General features: G+C 33.0%; 2 protein-coding genes across 2 annotated transcripts; both read left to right on the plus strand.

The window, feature by feature from the left end:
- The first annotated feature begins 9,319 nt into the window (after nt 1–9,319).
- On the plus strand, nt 9,320–10,442 carry LOC11442739 (uncharacterized). Its single transcript, XM_003629153.4, has one exon. It carries the CDS (start codon nt 9,427–9,429, stop codon nt 10,291–10,293), a length of 867 nt encoding a protein of 288 aa, XP_003629201.1. The 5' UTR covers nt 9,320–9,426; the 3' UTR covers nt 10,294–10,442.
- Nucleotides 10,443–16,371: 5,929 nt separating this feature from the next.
- LOC11444314 (uncharacterized) lies at nt 16,372–17,503 on the plus strand. The gene has a single exon (XM_003629155.4). The coding sequence runs from the start codon at nt 16,441–16,443 to the stop codon at nt 17,356–17,358; it is 918 nt and encodes a 305-aa protein (XP_003629203.1). The 5' UTR covers nt 16,372–16,440; the 3' UTR covers nt 17,359–17,503.
- The last annotated feature ends 1,728 nt before the right edge of the window (nt 17,504–19,231 follow it).

Consider the following 19,231-nt stretch of genomic DNA (forward strand, 5'->3'; position numbering starts at 1 on the left):
GCAGCAAAGAATATATCCACGGCCCTTGAGAGTCCTGTCATGAATGGCGTGGTAGGTATCCGCTAGCAAAGTAGGAACCGGGTTCTTGGAATGAAAGATCTCGATAGCATTCATGTCCACGAAGTTGTCGAGGTTCGGGAAGAGAATGAGCCCGTAGATAAGCAAAGCAAGAATAGCCTCGAGCGTATCCTGACGAGTAGTACCGAGATTAGCCTGATCAAGAAGATACTTCGAAGTGAAACCCCGGATGTGAGACTTGGTAATAAGATGGTTGGAGACGTCGGAAGTCTTGAGGTAGAGATCCTTAGCAACAACCAGAGGAGTAAGAGGAGTCCCGGGACCGGCGAAAGGCGTCTTCTCGGCTATAGGTAAACCCACTAGATTGGAGTAAGCCTCGAGAGTAGGAACCAACTGGAAGTCCGGGAAAGTGAAGCAACGGAAGCTCGGATCATAAAATTGCACTAGAGTGTGCACTAGCTTCTCATCCACATCGGTTCGGAGCAAAGTAAGCAATCCCCCATACCGGAGTCGGAACCCTGTTTGACTCTTGACCTTGAGTGCCAACTCTCTCAAACCAACCAGATCCACTTCCTTGAACTTGTAGCACTTAGTCTTCTTCATACCTGTGATTATTTACAAAAAATTTCTATTTGTTTAAGCCCTTCGATGAATGCATGAAAAATGTTTATGCATGAATGCATGTATGCATGATGGTGTTGTTTAGTTTACAAAGGACAAGGTGGGTTGAGATTCAAAGTAACGGATGGACACGGCGTCCGGTGAACTAAGGCTTTGGATAGTAGTAACCAAGGTTCTAACACAGTTCCCAAACTGCAACCTCTCTCACATATATCATGGTAGTACAGGACGACACCCGTTCCATGATTATTTGTGAGAAGGTCTAGTTTGAGTGTAGTATCGCGTGACGACTAAAGTTTTGAGACAACACTCAATTTAGCCACCGCACTACGTCCTAAAAAGGCTAGGATGGGTTTGGTAACTACGGTTCATAGCTTCGTCGAACAATTGAAAGTGAAGTGCCTAAGCATGACAACACACGCCGACAATATCACCTTCAAAATGCCTCAGCTATGTGAGATTGATCGCATAATCCAATACACGAGGCAACCCCCGGATCGAATTGTCGATTATATCTCTACCTAAACATAAGTTCACTCAGCCCGGGTATAGGACTTTTGATATTCTCACCCCACACGTCAAATGAAAGTAAACAAGTATTCACATATGTAAGCAATAAAACAAAGCGTAAATAAACTAAGGAAAACTAGGCGCGACCCGCTAAAAAGAATCCCCAGTGAAGTCGCCATTTCTGTTATCATGGTTTTTGGGTGCCAAGCCATTAATTGGACTTGTACCTTTCGACCGTTGATATCTCTCTTTTTTCTTGGGAAGGGTAAAAGGAGAAAAACCCTTGAGTTTCCGAATTCGGGGGTCGGTTTTACTACGGGAAGGTGTTAGGCACCCGGAGTAACTATAGTCCTCTATAGGAGCCGTTTTCCTAAGTCTATATTCACGCTTATTTTTACTTACTTTTGAAAATGGGATGTTTATTTAGTTAAGAATGGGGGGAGAGAAGTTGTAAGACTTGATTTTTATTTCGGCTTGGATGAGTTTTGACTCATTGCCTACGTACCCTTTTAAGGGATCAAAACCACTCGTAGTTCTTGCTAAAAAACTTGTTTTTGTTTTAATTGTTTGATTTTAAGTTTTGAAAATGGTTTTGAAGAAGGAGATTGGGAGGCTTCATGAGCATTAGATTTAGCAAAAAAAGTGAGGTTTGATTAGTGATTAGAAAGAAAGTCTAAATGGTTAAGATGAATTGAATTTTCCTTAAGAAAAAGAAAAGAAAAAAATGAAGTGTTGACTTCATATTTATTATGAAATTTTTTTGAAGTGAAGTTCAATTGTTTTTTTTGGAAAAAGATGGATTTTCTCTAAGTGTTTAAAACCTAAACGCTTATTTAACCGTACAATCCTATGCGTACATCTAAGGTGAGTGTGTGCGTGTCGGTGCGTCATAGTGTCCATAGTCCATATTACAAAAATTGCCTAAATACATTCTATGGCCCCTTTGCCAAGCTACAAACCAATGATAACAAATTACATTACCAAATGAATTAAAACTTGCAAAAATAAATGCTAGACTAAAGAAGGTGGAGGGGATGCTAAATGAGATGCATGAAACATGGAAATAAACTTGTTAGTGAAAAGAAAAAAACATAACAAGTACTAAGAAATAAAAGCATGCAAGATGGTACAAAAAGTTAACAAAATGACATTAAACCCTAAAAACTTAGGTATGAAACCTAAAGCATTCTTGGCCTCTAATTCTCATGCTCTAACAAATTTTGAAAGAGTTTTCTTTATCTCAAGTTATAGCATGGAATTATTGGAAATATGCAAGCATGGTTTCATGCCATATTTTCTAGAATAAACTTGGCATTTCATATCTTTCAAAATATGCATATATTGTTCATAAAATCAAGAACTTATAAACCAAATCAAAACAGCAAATCAACATGAAATTATAAGCACAAATCTCTCATATTATCATATCAAGTAGCTTTTATCACATATTCTCACATCAAGGACAAATGTGTGAAGAAGAATCCATAACAAATAATTCAAAGAGAATTAAAATGCTATGAATTAATTATACAAAAATTTCATAGATCCTTAATGTTCAAAAATGTCATAAAAACACTAAGAAAATATCAAGAAACATGTGATAATTTTTCTAGGAATTTTATCACAATTTTAATCAAGACATAGGTGCAGGTAGCAAGGACAGGCAGTGCAAATAGCAAGGAAATAGCAAAAAACGTACAGAAAAACTAAGCCCAGACCAAAGCCCACACTCAAAAGATCCGGATGCACAGGGGACGTACGATTGATCGAGGGTTCTGAAACCCTAGATCAAACGGCCAGGAACAAAGGGACTGGACCGGTCTTGGACCGGTCCGGTTCACTAGCTTATTTATAAGGCATGGCACCGGTTTTTCTTCATTTTTCACTCCCCTTTCTCTCTCTAGCTCTTCTCTCTTCTCTCACCTCTCTCTAAACCTCGCCGCCGGCGAGGATGAAGCTACGGCGGAGACCTTGAAGGTCCGCCGGAAACTTCATCTTCTCCGGCGAGTTCATGCAGTTTCCGGTGACCTAAATTTCCAGATTTCAAAGATTCTTACTTCGTTTGACTCGTCCTTTAACCCTAAACACGAATCCGGCATTTGTTTTTTCAAAAACGGCTTGGAACGACGTAGATCTTGAAAAAGCTTTTACGGTTTTGAAATGATTTTTGATTTTTTTGAATGAGATCATTTAGATCTTTAAAGATCTACATCGTTTCGTCGTTTGATTACTTTTTGACGCCTGTTTTCGCTTTCAAAACGTTGATCCTTACGGATCTGGATTTTGATGTTTACGGTTATAGTTTTCTTTGAATTCTGGAACCTTTGGATCTGTTTTGCTTGCGTGATTTTTAGGTTTAACAGTGATATTGCTTTTGAAAAAGAGTATGAGTTTTACCTAAGGTTTTGGCTGAAACCTTTAATGGAGAAATTCTTTGGAAAACTTCAATCTCTGATGCTACGTGATTTGGCTTTGAATCCGGAAATAAACCGGTGTTCCTGCTGGTTTCTTGCTTTATCGCCTTCTTCGCCGGTTTAAACCTTCATCATCTTTCTTTCTTCTTCGTCTTCCTCACTGTATCTTCGTGATCGGTGCTGGAGTTTGCCTTTGGCGAATTCGCACTTCGAATTGCGAAGATATTGATTCAATGATGATGATTCTTCAAAGAATCACTGAGAATCCATGAAAAATAGCTTGAATTTGTGTAGTTTCTGTTTCTGGAAAACGGTTAGGTTTTTTGTTCTTGGTGTTCTTGATGAATCTGAGGAATTTTTTCTGTTTTGATTCAGTTGCTGAGAAAGAGAAAATTTGGAATGTGTTTATGAGTTGGCGTGTAGTTGTGGCTCTGCGTGGCACTGTGCACCTTTTATAGCATGACATGTGTGCCTCTGAACAAATGAGAAAGTGACACCTGGCCCTGAAAAAAAAAGTGACACGGCCCTGTACAAAAAAATGGACTTTTCTGCAAAAAACAACACTTAAGGACTAAACTGTAATTGACCAAAAAAGGACTAAAATGAAAATTGGAAAAGAAACTGGACTGACATGTAATTTTGGGACCTCAATTGAGGGACCAAAATGTAATTAAAAAATAAAATTGAATAAAAAACGTAATTTGACCAAACGTAAAGTGAAACAAAAATAAAACTGACAAAACGGACTAAAACGAACCAATGGCTTAAATGAGGTACTTCAAAGTAACCTCCCCATGCCAAAATTTCATGTGAAATGACCAAAATGCCCCTAGGGCTAAAAATGACCTAAACCAACTCAAATTGACTTGACACTGACTCAGACGCAAGTTTAAAATGAAATTAAACAGGGTTTACTGATGAAATGTCAAAAATGAATTTGAAAAGACTCAGAGATAGTTACAAGGATGAAAATGGGTCCCACTGCAGGAAATGACCAAGATACCCTTCTGTATGACTTTTTGCAAATTTTGAAATAAACTGTAGAAAAAGCAATGTAATGATTCAGAGACACTTTTGAATGACTTACAAGACAAGTAAAGACATTTTGAAAGATTTTATGCAAGAAAAACATAGGTAAAATTGTGATTGAAAACACTGCGTAGCAGAGGCAAATTGAACTGTGCAGTTGAAATTTGACATTTGACAAAGTTTGAAATGAAATTGGGCCCAGTATTTTTAGGTCCAAAAACAGGGTATAACAATAATAAATATAAGATAAAATTTTAGTGAATAAAATTTAATTTAATTTATAATACATAGGATATATTAAATTAATAAATTTAAAGTATTTTTTTAAAGAAAAATTAGTTTACAAAATTACAAATACTTTGATATAATTTTTATTATGAATTAAGAATACCCTTTATGTCATTTTACATTTATCAGCTAGTTGAACCGCTATTTTTACCAAACACTTCAGTTAGCTTATCAGCTAAAAGCTATCAGCTATCCGCTATTTTTACCAAACAGAGCCTTAATGAAATTTAAAACATTGCTGAAAAATATGTTGTGTTTTAACTTATTAACCTGATTTTAATGTTGGAAACAAAAACATTTATCGTCTCGAAAAAAACCAATCCAACCCAAACCGCATTAGTTTGGTTTGGTTTGGTTTGGATGTTATTTTTAAAGTCAACCGAACCAAACCAAACCAAACCAAACCGCGTGCTTTTTTATCTTGCGGTTCGGATGACTTTTACCTTCAAAACCAAACCAAAGCGCATCGTGAACACCCCTACCAACCACTATCTCCTATGCGGTGCCCAAAAAGGGGTGTGCAAGGCGCACGCATGAGTTTTATGTTTTCCGTGTTGTCAAGTTTTAAGGGCTAGACGAATCCTATAAATAGACAACACGAGTTTAGGGTTTAGGAGTCTGCAAAATGGCAAACCTATAGAGAACAAAAAATGGAACCTTTAGGGTATCAATAGGCTAAAGGTCGAGGGATTTGGGGTGGAACCTCGGGTTTGGAAACACCATTCAAACATATTGGGTGTGAAACCATTGAGACTCTTGACGACGGGAAAAGATTTGGGAAAGAAGTAGAAATTAGGATTTTTTTCTTATAGAATAGGTTGAACGCTAATTTCTTATAACTCTTATATCTTTTTGTAAAGAACTCTTTGATAGTGAACTGGAGAGCTTCTCTCTCCCCATAGTAGTTCAAATTTGGAACGAATTGGGTAAACAAATATAGTAGTTTCCCTCTTCTTCTCCTTTTATTTTATGTTAGTGTTTGTGCTTGTTTAATCACTATGATTATGGTTGCCGCTTATTTTGCTCCACACATTTAAATATTGGTTTGAGTTTTATAACGAATTTAGAACTGTATCTGTTTGCCAAAAGCACACTATTAAAATTCCTGACCTAATGATTTTCATTCACCAACAAGATTTGGGCGCTCTTGTCTTGAAAAGAATTACTCTCTCCGATCTCAAATGTAAGAAACAAAAAAATAATGCACACATATTAAGAAAGTGGATTGACCACATTTAAGTCATTATAAAAAGTGATATTTTTTCAATTTTACCCTTTTTTTGGAGTAGTAAAGACATTAATGATAAAGTGAGTTTAATGAGGGTAAACTTTGAATTGTGACATTTAATAGGTTCATTTTACTATACTTTTTCTTATATTTGAGACCACCAATTTTTATTTTTATTTTATTTCTTACATTTAAGACCGGAGGGAATAGGTCACAATAGAGCAATAGTTTAGAGTTAAAATACTTTTTAGTACCATTGGCAAACAATTACAAAGTGGAATAGCATATTTAGTGAGCAAGCAATTGATTTGTTGACTCTAATTGTGCTTTGTCTTCTAAGGATAATTATAAACTCTTAATATTGATGCTATATATGTACTCTTGTTGAAAAACATTTCCGTAAAAAAAATTCCTTTAAAAAAATTATATTAAGAAAATTGGTAGTGTTATTGTGTCTAGTTTATGTGTAAATTTTATTAAATTGTCATTTGTTTGTATGTGCATTTAAATTGATTTTTAATATTTTAAGATAAATTAGTAGTATTAATTAGAGGTATGTTTATGAAAAAAAAAAAATGCAACTAGTAGTAATTTATGTGGGGATTTATATTCAGGGACAAGACTTTTTGCTAAGTGGGCTTATAATTAACATTTAATATTTATAACATAAAAAAAATTTAAAAAAATTACATCTTCGCCAAACCATACTACAATCATGAAAAATATCTGCAAATTTTATGTACATATTCGCCAAACTATCCATATAACATGCAGAAAAAAATTTAAAAAGAAAAATGAAAAAACCTATATTCGCCAAACCATCCTTTTTTATCATTAATTTTCAGCAAGGGACCGTCATATGAAAAATCCTAAAAATCATTGAAAAAGTCATCCTCGACAAGCCACCTCTGAAAGTGTTTCTAGTACCTAGAAGTGGAGCCATATCTAATATCTTTATGTGACAAAATATGGTAACAGATCTGAAATAAAGCCCGTAAAAAGCAAAATGTAATGAGCAAATCAGATTATTGTATGATGTGATCATGAGTAAAATTATGCAAATTGTATTTACAAAGATATGTTTATGTTATAACAATTTTTTGAATCTCAAACAATAATTTGAGTAACCCTGTTGTATCATGATGCGTTAGGAAATCTTGTTGCCACGTCCAATTCAATGGAATCAATATAAACTATAAAGGCCGGCACAGTTTGGACTAATTGGAAATTGTTAGCCACTTGCAGCATATTAAAATATAATCTGTTGCTTTAAAAATACTTTTATGGAATAAAGTTTGTTATTAATTAAATCTTTGATATTGATTCATAGGATCTTTCGAAAGAGACCAATCCTTGTCTTGTAATAAGAACAACCATTCAGAGAATATCATGGAAAAATGTTAAAATACTACATGGAATTCTTAATTTGGTAGGTTGTAATCCTTAACAGGAACATAACATTGTAAAAATGTGCCATGAAAATAAAATAAAAAATCGATTTTTGTTCTACATTTTTTAACCACCGTCTATATATGAAGAAGAGCAAGAATTATCTGTATTGAGTCATGATCATGACTTTGATTTGAATGCCATAACTCATTTATTTAAGGTACGTAGAACATTGAATTGAATGCAAATCTTCTATTATAACCGACCTTCTTGAACTATCACTATGGCCCCATACATGTCATAAGGTCTAAATTCATTAGAAGAAGATAAAGGCATAGGAACATGGATTGGTCTTTCTCTCTTTTTCTCTTTTTTTATCCTTCAAAAAAAAAAAAAAGGATTGGTCTTTTTATCTCTGCTTCGTTGAAAATATATGTACGATAAACGGTGGCTTTTTCTTTAACGAAAATATTTTGAGGGCTTGTTGTATTATTGATTGATAAAGACATCATCTTTTTTTTTTAAAAAAAATATACAAAAAAAAACTATATATGTAATGACATCATAAGATAAAGACATTACAATGACTTAAATTTTGTCTTTGCAAAAAACAAAAAGACATGACAATGGCACATATAGTTAGACATTTTGTTTACAATAGTCATAATTTGGATTCTTATTTAAAGTTTAAAATATATTTTCAGTGTATATAAATTGTAAAATAAATGAATTTTGGTTCTAGTTTTTGTAAAAAAATAAATAAATAAAACTAAGCTTCATCTTTGAAAGAATTGCTTTTGATTATGTGGTCAAGTGCACTGGCGGAGCCAGAAATTTTAGAGTCTGAATAAAAAATTTATTGCAAAATATTACTTCCTTCATACGAATAATTTTACATTTCCTACGTATATATCTTTCCAACGGATCCTAAAATCCTAAGGTATTACCTCACCTTGGAATCTAAACATAAATCCTTGGCAAAATCCGTAGGAAATGTGTTTCCTGCAGAATTTACATAAATCCGCAAGTAAATCCTCAGAAAAAGCTAAAAATTTTAGTAATGGCGGAGCTGCTACAAAGAAAGTTGGAGCTGAGCCTGTGCCCAGACTAGCTGGGGTGGCTCGCCCCTGTTCAAGTGATCTATATTAAATTTACAATAATTTCAATAAATTTTTCCAAAATTATTTATATAGACCAAAACGAAAAACTATCTTTATTTTTGTTTTGTTTTTGTGTATATATTAAAGGCTATAAGGTTTAAATATAAGATCTTATGTATATTATCCAAATCCTTCACCACTAGACTAATCTTGATGTTCCTTAAGAAAAAGACTAATCTTGACGTGGTCATACCTTATGTAGTTACGTTACAGATCTAAGTTGGTACATACTCTGCACCAATGCAATTTTATAAATGCACACGTATTAATCCCATTGCCATCACTTTTGAAAATTTGAAAATCCAAATAGCTAACTTATCTATAACTCAAATTATTGTGGATCCCAAATTTTTCCAACATCCTAATATATTGAGACAACTAAAAGTATAAAGGGGTAATGTGGCATGAAGAGAATGCAAACTAGGTGATGACTAATGAAAATTTTGTTTACCACACACCGAGAACAAGCCATGTATACACCAATAGCCTCAAACTCATTTTATAATTCTTGTGTCCTTTTTCGTTTCACATTTAATAATACATAATATTGGGCAGTGGTGTGACAATTTACCCGATTTCAAATGTAGCCCCATGCCACTAGCGCATGCCTAACACTTTTTGATCACTGATTTGTACTTCTTTTTTACCTTTATTCTCTAATAATAAATGTGAACAATGGCCCCTATATAAGAAAACGATCAAGGACTTATAAAGCATACATTTCAAAGTTGAGCTTCAATTATTAAAAAGAAACAAAAGAGCAAGCACCATGGCAATCAAATATCATGTTCGTTCAATTAGTTTGCCATCTAGATCTCATCCTAGCACAATTAGAGTAGATGAGGAATTAAACAAGCTCAAGACATGGGAAGGAACATCTACATCATGCTCCATTCATATTGGTCTTTCCTTAATCGATGAATTATATATTTCATTGGATGATCTTCTCAACATGGCATCAACCCAACAAGTGATTTCTCACCATAGAGGTGAGAAATGCATTGAAGAGGTGTTGGATAGTTCAATGAGAATTTTGGATATTTGTGGCATCACTAGGGATACAATTCTTCAAATCAAGGAAAATGTTCAAGCCCTTCACTCTTGTCTAAGGAGAAGAAAAGGTGATTCAAGTGTTGAAATAAGTGTGACACAATACAAATTCTTCACAAAAAAGATGAAAAAAAATGTTAACAAGTTGATCACATCTTTGAAGCAAATGGATAGTAAATTTGGCATGTCTTCAATTTTGGAACTTGATCAACACCTTTATTCTTTGATTAGAGTGTTTAAAGAAGTCATAGCAATGAATTTGTCTATTTTTCAAATCATTTTGTCATTCTTGACTATGTCTTCATCAAAGTCAAAGACAACCAAGTGGAAATTTGTTGCTAAAATGATGCACAAAGGAGTCATAACATGTGAAGATAACTCGGATAATGTCAATGAGTTTTTGTGTGTTGAAGCTACCTTAAGCACTCTTTTAAGTGAAGGTACTAATGGAGAAAACATGCAGGCTGCACATGAAAGATTGGAGGCTTTGGAGAAAGTAATTGAAAGTATTGAGAATGGTTTGGAAAACTTATTTAGGCGCTTGATTAAATCTAGAACTTCCCTCTTGAATATAATTTCTCAATAGGACATTTTCAGTGGCAATTTTTTTTTTTCTAAATCCTGCAAGCTATCCATGTTTTAGTCGGAATCTGCTTGAGGATTGAATATTTTTAGCTTAGTGAAAAATTCATTTGTAATACAATGAAATGCAAAGAAAATTTGTATTCTCTTTAATTAGGTGTCTTGTGCTAACCATTGTTTTTTCTCAATCAAATAACATCAGTCACGTATCTTAAAATTGTAAAACTAATTATACTCAACCCTAATATATTTCGGCTTAATTGTTATGGAAACTCCGTGATATTGTCGTCATATACTCATATCTTTTTCTTGAACGATTTGATCTCACAAACAGAAATCAGAGATCACAAAACAAAGACGTCGTATATAGATGAAACTCAAAAATCATTATAAAATACACCAATACACCCATCACATACCCAAGACCTACCTTCAACACGCATGAGAACAAGAACCACCAAAACCAACTTCGCCACCTAAATCAAACTCCATCGCAAACGCGCCACTGCAAATGAAAACCTTACAAACCCCCTTCGCCCGCTGCTCACCAAAAAAAAAAAACATTCTAAATCAAACATCGTCTTCTTATCACCATAGCTGAATCACACTCAAAAATGTCCTATTTCAACGCTTAGTCGACTTCCACCACCTCTTTATCCCCGATCCACCAAAGATAACCAATATAATTATCCCAAAGCAAACTTGATTCAAAACACTAACTCTTGATCTCGAAGCAAAAGCAATCGGTCCATCAGAATTCATAACACAAATCTATTAGACATTCGACAGGATGGACGGTGGTGCAAACAAATATCATGTCAAAAAAGGAAAAGACTCGGCTCGAAGATCACCCACTTTCCAGCACCCAAATACAAAAGCAACCAAAATGCAACAAGAGCTAGCGATGGCGGATATGGACTCAAAACAGAGGCGGCAAACAATAGAAACATCTAGAGCTCACCACCATCCACCAAAACACCATAAAAACATCCACCTTCCTACCTAACCAATGTCTACCATCCCCTGTTAATCAGCTCTCGTCCATCAAATGTTTCGACTTCAGATCTGAGTCTAGATTATCCACGACCACCCCTTCCAACCACGCCACTACAATTACCATAAACCACCACTCAAACTTACACCTCCACTATCTCCCCTAACCATCTCGCAGCAAAACAAACAACCATGCAAAACCAACACCATCTCTAACCACCCTGTGAGCCACAACTAACCACCCATAACCACCACACAATCACCAAGCGAGACACCCACGAAAACAAGCAAAGATAATGTCTTCAAAGTCACCCTTATGTAGGCTAAAACGATAAACCAACTCCCCAAAGCCGACATGCCGCCTCAACAACCACCTTTAACCACCAAATTCGTTGACACCATCGATGATACACTCTCTCACCACCTACAATCCACCACTACATCACCACCATCACAATCTCCAACTGAACCACCGCCTCATGACCTCCTCAAACACCACGTATCACAACCTCCGCACCACCAGAGAACCACCATAAATGTGACCTCCTCATACATAAAGCATCACGTCTTCCTCACCACCACAATCCCATCACCACTCAAATTCGTCAATGACACCATATGGAGGTCGTCGGTGTAGCAAACACACAATTCTAAATGTAATAAGCATTTAGAGCATCCACATGTTAATTTTTTAAAAGGAGTTTTTAAGTGAGTCACGTGTACACAATTAACATTGAGGGAGCGTGTGATTTATTGAAAAATAAACGATTGAATAGCACAACTTCGATTACACTGTGTTTTATTTAAAAACTCGTGTAACTTACAAAATTGAGAGTAAATGGTCGGACAAAAACTGAAATTATGATATTTAACTATGTAATGAGACAAGTTTTAGTCCTACGAACAAACTATTAAAAATTATTAACATCATTTTTTACACTTTTAAACATAGAATACACAAGTCCATAATATTCATACTAAATTTAATTTCTTTAACTAATACTCCAAGGGCAATAATTATCATTTTTCAAAAATTATTGTCTCTACCATTCTCCCCCATACCTCTCTATCTCCATTCTCCCCCATACCTCTCTCCTCTCCCTGTCTCCATCTCTCCCCTTCCACTCTTCCTTCTCTCTTTATTTATGTCTATCTATTTCCTTCTCCCTCTCATATCTGTCCTCTATCTCATACTATCTCTCCCCTCATCTTTATCTTCTATCCAAATATGAGAAAGGAGTCAAACTATTTTAAAATGAGAACCTAATTCAAGAGATCAGGGAAATAAAGACTAAAACTATACTTTTTTATTTGTATAAACATTTTTTATTTGAAGTTATTACTTATTAGTCCAAATAAATACACCCTCCGGTCACTAATATAAGCAAAAAACTACATTTTAGGTTCATTCATTTAATGATGCACATAGTCTTTATTATAGACCACATACATCATTAAATGAATGAACCTAAAATGTAGTTTTTTGCTTATATTAGTGACCGGAGGGTGTATATATTTGGGCACCAAGTATTTTCCCCTTTTTTAAAAAAGAAAGAAAGTATTTTCCCTTTTCCTACACATGTAAGTGTAGCCGGCAGAATTGATTTGGAAATCTTGAGGAGCATTATCAATACACGTGTAGACGTGACCATGAATTGATTAAAGGCCGTGGCTACTAAAAGAAGAGTAAAATAGGACCTTGGCTACCAAGTAAGCTGAAAAGGTCAATAAAGATTTTGAAAACCGTCTCTCAATCCAAGAAAAGGATTTCCTTGATTAACACATGCCGTCTATATGCTTTTCTTTTCAGCCAAGCAAACAATTAATAAAGGAGAATGCTAACAATTGTCTTTAAGGCATTGGTTAAAGTATTAAAATAAGTAAATTTGTATTAAAAATAATGTAATTATTGTTAAGACAAAAGTAAAGACTGGTATTTCTAAGACAATATTTCTATTAACGGAATCCTTAATCATTACTCTTAAGACACCGATTAGCGAGACTCTTAACAAATAACCCAAAACACTAGTAAATGTGAACCAATAATATAGCCTAAATTATTGAAAAAGTCTGTTTCGACAAGCCACTTGAAAGTGTTTCTAGATACTGCTTAGAAGTGTAGCCATATATTTATCACTTTATGAGACAGAATATAGTTACAGATCTGAAATGAATTATAACTACCGTAAAAAAAAAAAAAAAACAGAAATATAACCGCTGACCTTTAATTGACCAAACCAAGCCCGTAAAAAATAAAGTGCAATAAGTAATCGGACTTAATCAATTATTCATATAACATGCTTTATAGTATTTTTTTCTCTCGAAAAAAATGCTTTATAATATTTTTATCGTTATCCCTAAAAAAAAAAAAATATTATTACTTTCATATAAAGACAAATAATAGTATATAACACTGGAACATCTTTTATTTGGCTTGTAAAATTTTTGATAATATTTGACATCTTATTCGGCATTGGGTTAGTATTTTCTCCATAGACTCATCCTAATAATTAGACAATTTTATTAAGTTTTAGATAGAGGCGGATCGACCAACCGACTCTATCTTTGTTACATTTCATATGGTTTTCGTGTGATTGAGTGATTTGGAAAAAACGGAACAACATAATTTTTAATTATAAGGAAAAAAGTTACAACTAATGTTAGCAAAGATTAAGATCAACTCGTTTTGGTGGTTGAAAGCAAAATAATAATAATTTTCATTATTATTGGAATATAACTTTTCATTTTTCTTGTAAGCTTGTGCAGCCAATATACTTGTGTGTAAAACTTTTGGTGCTCCGATCTGTCTCGCTTGTATTGGACAAAATGCTCTTTTTTTATGTTAAGTATTTGTCAAAAAAATCTGTCTCAATAAATATTTTCATTATATCAACTTTTATATCTTTTGTGAATAAATAATTAAAAATGATAAATGATCACAAGTGTGAATGTAGAAGGAAGTATATACCCACATTATTTTGACTCTCAAACTATAATTTCCGTAAAAATCAAAATCATGATTTACTACTAATTGTAAATGCTACTATTGTAACATGTTATGTCATCAAATAGATGTGTCATGATGTGTTAGGAAATCTTGTTGCCACGTCCAATTCAATGGGAATCAATTAATAAAGGCCGGCACAGTTTGGACTAATTAGAAATTGTTAGCCACTTGCAGCATATTAAAATATAATCTGTTGCTTTCAAAATACTCTTGTAGAATATTAAGTCTTTGGTTAGGAATTGATTTAATTCATTCATTCACACACACACGAGATCAGATATGTGTGTAAGATCTTTCGAAAGATACCAACCCTTGTCTTGTAATAAGGACAACCATACAAAGAATATCGTATAAAGAAAATGTTATAATACTTTTAATTTGGCGGGTTGTAATCCTTAAAAGGAACACAACATTTGTCACAATGTGCCATAGAAAATAATTTATTTTAGTAGTACATCATTTTTTTTAATATGAAAAGGAGCAGTAATTAACTGTATCGAGTCATGATCGATATTCCATAATCGTAACATTCAATCCCATATAACTCATCCAAGGTACATTTATGTAACATTGAATGCAAAGCTTCCATTATAACCGACCTTGATGAAATATCACAATAGATACCATGTCACAAGATGTACGTGGCTAAAATCGTGGGAAGATAGAGGCAGATGCAGAGGATCAGGGCTTGAGTATTTTGAGTATGTATTGCAACAATCCAAAAAAAATCTTACCTCATTAAGTCAATTTTTGTTTATTTATCTTGAAAATATATTGAAGAGACCAAAATGAAAAAAAAAAATGTATATTTTACCATGACTAAAAAATTGCATTATAACATGGTTTCCATCCTTGGCTTTTTGTCTGGTTGTAACTGACAATGAATTCATCTAAATAGTAAGAAATTTGAATTCATAAAGTCGATGATCACATAAATTTATCTTTGATTTTTGCTTATGAAAAGAATTGATTGGAAGAGGAGAATCTATTTTATATGCCCTACATGTACTTTGGCAAAGTTAATCACTGTTAAAAACCGTATAAACTTCGTACTTAGGTATTGTTTGGTCTGACTTAATTTTAACTTATTTTCTTTTTTAAAGAAGAAATTGAGCTAAACACATTTCATTTTAAACTCCTAATAAAAAGAAGTAACTTAATATAAAAATGCTAAGTCAGCAAATTGAACTTTGGACAAACTTATGCGCCTTGCCATTTTCCACTCCAGTTTCGATTCCCAATGGCATCATATTTTTCTTCTTCTTTTGCTATTTGTTTGACATTCAAAGCTTCTTTATATTTTTTTTTAGACTCGTAAAAGTTGTACAACTTTTTTTTTCTTAACAGTTCCAATTCGTCAACTTTATTTTCATAAGACAAGCAATATAATTATCAATTTGTTTTTTCTAATTGAAGAGTTGTAGTGATTATGACATCTCAAATAATAAATATTTTAATTTAAATATATAATTTTGGCATGATATTTGTTTATAAATCATACAAGAATTTATAATATGAAATAAAAATTTGAATGCATGGATATAAATTATCATAAATATAATGTTTCTATCACAAATCAATTTCTTGAATTCTCTTTAATATATCATTTTGTAAAAAAAAAAAAAAGGAGGACACAAATTTAGTTTAAAAAACTAAAGTTTCCAAACAACTTTTACTTCATTTTTTAAGTTCTTATTATTACCTTTGATTTTAAAGTTATTTTAAATTTCAAAACTAAAATCAAATTTAATTCTTTATTGTATAAATAAAATATATATTTAACTCTAACTTTATTTTATTGAAATTTGTGGTTCAGAAACTTTTCTTTAACATTTGGTTTTATGCATACCCCTCTCTCTAACCTCATCTCTTAACCATATAAATTTTTATGTATATTTTATGTTATGTATATAAAAATGTGACAACTTAACAAACATTAAAGAAAAACAAACAACACCCTTTGACATATCCAATTAATATTCAATTATTATATAGAATGACATCAAGACCAATAAAGCTATATAAAATACTTCTAGACTTCTATTATGAAAAATATATATATATTCTAGACTTCTCTCACAAGCTCCACCAAATCTATACATATATACACCATTTTAATTTAGTTATCTCACAATTGTGCACCCTTTAACAATGATGAAAAAGGGAAGCATAGCTACCTTTTCCACAAACCAAAAACATTCAAGCAAATATGGTGTTAGATCTATTAGTTTACCAACAAGATCACATCCAAGCACAATACAAATTGAAGAAGAATTAATCAAACTCAAATCATGGGAAACATCATCAACATCAAAGGTTGAAACAATTTGTTTTGGTCTCTCTGGCCTAACAGAATTGTACAAATGCATAGAACATCTTCTAAAATTGCCACTAACACAACAAGCATTATCTCAACACAAAAATGAGAAATGGGTGGATGAGTTGTTAGATTTTCCACTTAGATTCTTAGACCTTTTGAGCAAAACAAGAGATGATGTTTTGTTAATGAAAGGAAAAGTTGAAGAGCTTCAATCTGTTCTTAGAAGGAGAAAAGTTGGTGATATGGAAAACCATGTTGCTGAATATTGGTGTTTGAGAAGGAAAATGAGAAAGGAATGTACAAAATCACTTCTTTTGTTGAAACAAATTGATGGGTCAATTGGATCATCATTTTTTTCATTGGATCTTAATAATCATCTTTGTTCAATTGTAAAAGTGCTTATTGAAGCTAGTTTGATTACTAGTTCAATCCTTCAATCACTTGTTGTGTTTCTTTCTTCACCAATTTTGAGATCAAAGGTTAATAAATGGTCATTGGTTTCAAGGTTGATGCAGAAGGGTGTGTTTGGTTGTGATAATCAAAATGAGAATATTAATGAGTTGGAAAAAGTGGATTTTGGAGTTAGTAGTTTGATGATTATGGAAAATGAGGCTGAGAAGATTCAATCTGCACATGGAAGATTAGAAGCTTTGGTGGTGGCTATTGAAGGAATTGAAAATGGATTAGAATGTTTGTTTAAGAGATTGATTAATACTCGTGTGTCTTTTTTAAATATTATTTCTCCTTAATTAATATGGATTATGAAATCATATTATAGGGATGACATTTTCCAAATGTACAGATTGTCAGATTACACATGATTTTGTACTTATTGTTATTGATGCATTTGTACAATTTGTTTGTTACTTAAGTTTCTTAAATTGAAGTTTTGTACCTCCCTATTTTTCTTTCTTTTTTCCCTTTTACCAATTATACTCAACATCTTTTGTTTTCAAAAGCATAGAATACTATAACCTCTTGTTGAAGGGAGGCATATAAAATTGAGGTTGTTTAAGGAAAGCAAGGGCGTTGAACATTCTGTGATTGAATAGGACAAAATTATGTGATGAATTGATTTCAATTAAAGCAAGAGATAATTTATTTTTTAATCAATGAAGGTTAACTCGGTTAATAAGATGTTAACTCAGCTGTAAGTTCGTTGATTCAACTTTCTTTCATGTCAATGTGAGGATTTATTTGGTGAGTGTTTTGTAAATACCTCTGTTAATATTTGTTGGGTTTTGATGACTGTTTTGTGATTGATTCAATGAGATAAAATTATAAGACGAATTGATTTTAAATTAAGGTATAGATAACTAATTTTTTAAGTCAATGAATGTTGATCCAGTTGATAAAGAGTTGAGTCAATTGCAAAGTCGTTGATTTTACTTTCTATCACTCTTGATGTGAGGATTCATTTCATTTAGTTCGTTGAATCTTGAGGTCTGTTATGACTTTGGTGATCCACCAAATCATCATAGTGGAAATCAATCCTTTGTGAAGGAATAAAAAGATCCCTGATTGTAATGAATTTCTATATTCCAAAATTAATACATTGAACAATTAAATTGAAATTCAATTCTTTCAGAAAATAAAGAGCCACCTTGGCATTTGCTTCTGCCCCCACTTGTTTGCAAGAGTTAGGCTCTTAAGCTCTTTCACTCAAACATTCTACCCCATCTCAAAAAAAAAAAAAAACTAATAATTTAAAAACATAAATTTGATTCTTTAGTCACTTTGAGTAGTCATTAGTCATTAACAAACATGCAAACATATTGTGTCATTTTTATGTTTGCTATTTGACACCTAACTATGAGTTGTCGTTGCATGCCCCATGCTGTTCCCATAAGTTACTGAACTAATTATCTAAACTCAAATACAACCTCCGCTACATATGGTTCAAAACATTATTATATGCATGACTTGTTACATAAACATACTGTGTATAGGTGGACTTGTCACATTGTTGAAGCAGCACCGCAGGTTATGTAACGTTATTATACTCAAAATAAACTATGAATGGTTCTGGTAAGGTGGGTGAAATAATTGGCAAAATCTGAGGAGAATGTGATGGGACTGTGGCCTTGTGTGAATTATCAATTAACTGTAAACAGGGTATTCAACTACCTTTGTAACCCAACTGGAATGAGCATGAACTACGTGATAGTAAAATTATAATTGATCAAGTTGGAGACGAATTATAAGGGGATGTGCTATTAATATAATTATGTGTTGGAAATAAAAATAAATGTTATGATAAAAAAGTATATATTTTACAATATTTGTAACAATAAGAGCATCCACAATGGAGACTCTTAATTTGAAGATCTTAAACGAGTCTCACCTATATACATCACTTTTTTATTATTTTTTAATAAGAGTATCTAATAGATACTCATTCACTCCAATAGAGAACTTGTGCACCACTAACATTATTTTAATAAAAAAAGTGTGTGGGGACCACTAAAAGATGGGATCTTAAGTTAGACCCTAGGTCTTAGAAGACTCCCAAAAAAATTTCCTACAATGAGAGTACCTATTAGGTACTAGATCTTAAATGGTGAAGATCTCACCATTGTAGATGCTCTAAGCCATCTTTATTGCTGGATTTCTAAAAAGCAA

This window comes from Medicago truncatula, chromosome 8 (genome assembly GCF_003473485.1).
Source record: "Medicago truncatula cultivar Jemalong A17 chromosome 8, MtrunA17r5.0-ANR, whole genome shotgun sequence".
Taxonomy (NCBI): Eukaryota; Viridiplantae; Streptophyta; class Magnoliopsida; order Fabales; family Fabaceae; genus Medicago; species Medicago truncatula.